General features: G+C 40.4%; 1 protein-coding gene across 8 annotated transcripts in view; it reads left to right on the forward strand.

The window, feature by feature from the left end:
• The window catches only part of grm3 (glutamate receptor, metabotropic 3), a 90,516-nt gene extending 88,899 nt beyond the window's left edge, over positions 1-1,617 (forward strand). For 7 of the 8 annotated variants that reach the window (XM_061823132.1, XM_061823130.1, XM_061823133.1 and 4 more), the window contains one exon: positions 394-1,616. In XM_061823132.1, coding sequence (XP_061679116.1) covers positions 394-470 — 77 coding nt within the window. In that variant the 3' untranslated portion in view covers positions 471-1,616. Of the gene's footprint in view, positions 1-393 lie in introns of all 8 variants that reach the window. The other variant, XM_061823136.1, reaches the window with a different exon arrangement.
• Positions 1,618-4,998: the final 3,381 nt, after the last annotated feature.

Raw genomic sequence — 4,998 nt, forward strand, 5'->3', positions numbered from 1 at the left:
ATGACAGTGAGACCTGGAAGGGCATGATTGGGAAGACTCTGCAACCATGATCAGAACCTGACAAGTGTTCTGTTACCGGACCTCTGTACTCATCCCGGAGTGTCCATAACGAACGCCTTGTTCCCACACGTGTGCTTGGCACCAGGACAGATCAAGTCGCAGTTTGATGTTAGAGTTTGTGGATATGTCCTTGGACTTGTGACCACGTTTTGGATACTCTGATGAACTCTGATGGATCATCTGATCACCACTTGATGGTGGCATGCCCAAACTTATTGTCAAGGTCTGTTGTGAAGGTCTGCTAGAATCCCCTGTCAGAAGGGGTTTTAACTCGGAGGAGGGTCAGGGTTGGTGCGTCCTCGTTCTCAAGTGCGGTTTTCCTTTTGTTTGCAGCTTCCGTCAGCACCCACTTCGTCCCGAGCGTGTGCAACGGCAGAGAGATCGTCGACTCCACCACTTCCTCTCTGTGAGCCCGCCGGCCCGACCCCGCCCTGCGACTGTTAGCCCCGCCCACCCAGGCCCCGGCAGCCAACGAGATTTCACTGGCTCGCCTGGCGTCGCCGGCCTCCGTAACTTTCTCGTCCGAGCAGTGTCGAAAGTGTGTAACTGTAATTAAATTATTTTCTAAGAGGCTTGTACATATTTGGAACGGACATTTGTTGTAAGTAGACGGTCAAAGAAGAACCACACACGCACGCGCGCACACACAAAAAACATTTTTAGGAGGAACTTTTGGGGCCTTTTGTTTTTTGATAGCTTTGTTATTCTGATGTAAATACGTTCAGGACGGTGGGAAGGAAGCGGACGCTTGCAATACCCCACTGACTTTTTATTAATGTTAAGACGATTATTCTCATGGTCTTTTTGTAGGTAATAATGATAATAATACTCCAATGTATGCATTTCTAATGTGTACCCTTTTTTTGTGTGTAGTACAGCCGACAATTGAAACGGCGCAATTTGTCGACGGCATACGGGCAAGACTGAATGTGAGCGTGATGGACGAAGTGTCCAAAAAAAAATAAGACAAATACATCACATCTATGACTTCATGGATTTTGTTGATTTTTATACTTTTTTTAAAAGAAAAACTCATCTTTGAATCCCTTTATTCAAACGGTCATAGTTTAATGTGTGTGTTCAACCGAGCAATAGAACTAGACAATTCTGGACAAAAAAAGACATCCGTGCCGGGAACAAATAAAAGTTGAAATATTATTAAAAATATGTTGAAAATATTAGAAAAAAAGATTTACATTCAAAATATCAAGAGTAATAAAATAGTACTTTTCCCAAAAATAAACTAAAGACAGTAGGATGAGAATGATGGCAAAATACTACAAGATAGGAAAAAAAAGTCCCCATAAAGTTCGAATTGTATAACGTCAAATTTTACAATCTAAAACATTTTTTTAATAAACTGGTAAAATATTCTAACAAAAGAGTGCAAATATCACTGCGGAGAAGTGGTCGTATTATTTGACTTCGGCACTCAGCGTCAGTTAAAAAAAAAAAATGCATGAAGAAAAAAAAATCACTTTAAAATACAATCAACAAGTTAGATCTTCATGAAGCAAAATTCTTCACGTTAAAAAATTGAAATCATCGTATTGACGCGGGAAAGTCTCAATATTGCGATGGAAAAATCACATCAACAGCTGTGATTTAAAAAAAGAATTAGTACAAAAATGTCACAAGAATAAATATGACCACGTAAATATTGAATGTTGTGACGTTGTAATGTTAGTAAAATAATTGTAGTTGCATTATGACAATTCAAAATGTTTCATGCTGTGAAACTACTGTGAAATACTATGATTCAAAATTGTTCATATTACCAGAGTACTGTATTTGTAAAACAAAAAAGACAAAACAAAGTTTTTATATGAGAACAAAGTAGTAATATTACATTTAAAAAAAATACAAATATAAAGAAACTAAAGTAGCAATATTCATAGATTTAGGTAATAAAATTATGAGGAAAAAGTAAATAACCAGAAACAAAATTGACAAAGAAGTAATGACAAAAAAGACGAAAATGCAGTACAAGAATCAACTGATGATATTAATTACAAAGTTGTCATGTTATGATAATCGTTTATCATGAGAAAAACAATCACAACAATAAATACTGTCATGATATTGTGAGTTAAAACTTTTTTTTTTTTCAAAATTGAACTGTTATGAAAACAAATTGGGACATGAGGACAAAATGGGAAACACATTGGGAAAATATTACCAGATTTTGTTATTATCAGGTGAAGACAATATTGCTGGAATAAAGTTTAAACACCATGTGACACAATTGATAGTTTGGGAAAAATGTCATAATACAGTATTAACATTTTTAAAAGTGCACTTTGATACTAAGCAAGTAAATAAATTAAAATGAGAATGAGAGTGTGCTAATTAATCAAAAATGTTGAAGTTCCATTAATATCTGTGGGATTTATCTGGCAACATCTGATAAAATATGGAAATTATGATTTGCCTCGGTTTTTGCCTTGTTGCCAAATATAAGGGTTTTTTTTTTAATCACAACATTTACTTTCAAAAATATTTTTTAAGTTTATTTTTCATGGTTTTCTTTTTAAATCCGCCCCACCCCCCGCGCCAAAAAAAAACACTTGAAGTCAGGATAAACACCCAATAAACATTTTCAATTAGTTCACCCGCCAACCAAAAAAAAAAAAAAAAAAATACAAAAATAAAAATGAATTACAAAAAACGAATCTCCTGCGTCTACTCTTCTGTTTTCTGGGACGTTGAACTGATGAATGAACACTGCCCCCTAGAGGTCAACGTCGGAACTTAACCTCGGTTCAAGACCAGAATTCACCTGAAAGATTCACATTTCCTTGATTCATATCTGCACTTCAAAATGAGCAAAATGGAGTTAGCCCACTCGAGTTCTGGCCGAGCTTGGATGAACGCATGTTGCGTTGGAGAAGCGAAGCGGAGGGCACAGGACTGAGCGCTTTTTCTTCTTCTGTGGTGTTTTCAATATGGCGACGTGCCATAATATATGTGACGCGCGCTCGGGTGCAGATCCTAACAGGTAACTTTTGAAATATTGCCAAATAGACAAAACGTTTAGTATTTGCACCTCTTCGTTATCTCCCTTCCTTGTCCATCGAGCAATTAAAACCATATCAAGCATTGATGTGTTCATGATCCATATCTGCGCTGAGATTATTGAAGTCTGCATTGGGAGGAACTAACAGAAATGCAACACAAAACAATCACAATGCAACAACGACGAGCAGAAATACAGCACAATGCAAACAACACAAAAAAAAATAATAATAATTATGAAACAGCAAAAAAACAACCAAAAAAACACAACAACAAACAGAAATAAAACACAACAATCAAGACATAAGTAACAAAACACACTTTTACGTAAACAACACAGGACAGAACATGAATATCCCACCCACCACAAATATGACAAAAACACAAAGCAATCAATATACAAACAACACAAATACTGCGCAGACACAACACGAAAAAACAGAAATACAACAAAATCAACACGAACACAAAGACTAGCACAAAAATGTTTTGTTTTTTTTAAATAACCAAATTGTACATCTATTCGTGCCTGGTGACTTTGCTCCAATTTTAGTGGAATTTTTATAAAAGCTGCCACACGCACACACACACACGGTCCCTGTGTATGTGTGTGTCTGTGTGTAAATGTGTGTCCTTGCTGCGCTGCCGGATTATGGCAAGCACTCACACAACACACACACACACACACACACAGGCTCAGACATCCCCACAAAGATGCGCCCCGCACGGATGGTGCGGTTGCTAGCGGCAACCGCATCCCGCACATCTATTTGGAGAAGGCGGAATAAAATGAGGGAGGGGAAGGAGGACGACTGTGGGAGAGGGGGGGGGGGGACATTTCGTCTCAATGAGAATGTGTGTGTGTGGAGGGGGGGCTCTTAATTTGACACATCACCCATGTCAGTACACTCTCTCCGTGAACCCCACCCCTCCGACCCCCCCCCCCGACCCCGCCTCTCCTACCCCGAGATGAGCGAGTGAGGCTAAACGAGACTTGGCCTTTTGAGAGAGAAGGGGATAAAAAGTGTGTGTGTGTGGGGGGGGGGGCAATTAGGCTGGTATTAGAAGGCAAATTGGCCTTAAAGATGGAAATGTGCAAATAAAAAAGGACTCGTGTTTTTCGGAATAAAGTACAAACATTTAAAAAAAAGGTCAAAATGTGCCTTTTTTTTTTCCCCCCTCCAGATGGAATTATGAGAATCCACATTGTAAAGCAAGACGATTTGGGCAAAGGTCAGAGTTAAAATGTATCGTCCATTTTACACGGGAAATGGAGAGGGGGCGTGGCGGCACGGCGGAACAACTGGTTGCAGCGTTGGCCTCACAGTGCTGAGGCCCGGGGGTCGAATCCCAGCCCCAACTGTGAGGCGTTTGCATCTTCTCCCCGTGCCTGTGTGGCTTTTGGGTTAGGGTGACCCTAGCCCGCGTCCTGCCTATGCATCCATCCATTTTCTTCACCGCTTATCCTCACGAGGGTCACGGGGAGCGCTGTAGCCTATCCCAGCTGTCAACGGGCAGGAGGGCGGGGTACACCCTCAACTGGTCGCCAGCAAATCGCAGGGCACAACGAGACAAACAGCCGCACTCACAACCACACCTACGGGCAATTTAGAGTGTCCAATTAATGTCGCATGTTTTTGGGATGTGGGAGGAAACCCGAGAGCCCGGAGAAAACCCACGCAGGAGGGTCCGGGATTGAACCCTGGACCTAAGATCTGTGAGGCCAACACTTTACCAGCTGCTCCACCGTGCCGAACGCCTCCTGTCTAATGACAGAAATTTGTTATATTGTTGTTTTTCCATTTAAATTTTGTCATCAACTTCTTCTTTAAATTCTGCCCTCTGTATAAATACTGGAAAAAAAAAATACATATTTGTTGCATATCCGGCGCCCCAAAGAGAATAAAAAGCAGCCACCATGGG

Source organism: Syngnathoides biaculeatus, chromosome 6, assembly GCF_019802595.1.
Source record: "Syngnathoides biaculeatus isolate LvHL_M chromosome 6, ASM1980259v1, whole genome shotgun sequence".
NCBI classification, from domain to species: domain Eukaryota; kingdom Metazoa; phylum Chordata; class Actinopteri; order Syngnathiformes; family Syngnathidae; genus Syngnathoides; species Syngnathoides biaculeatus.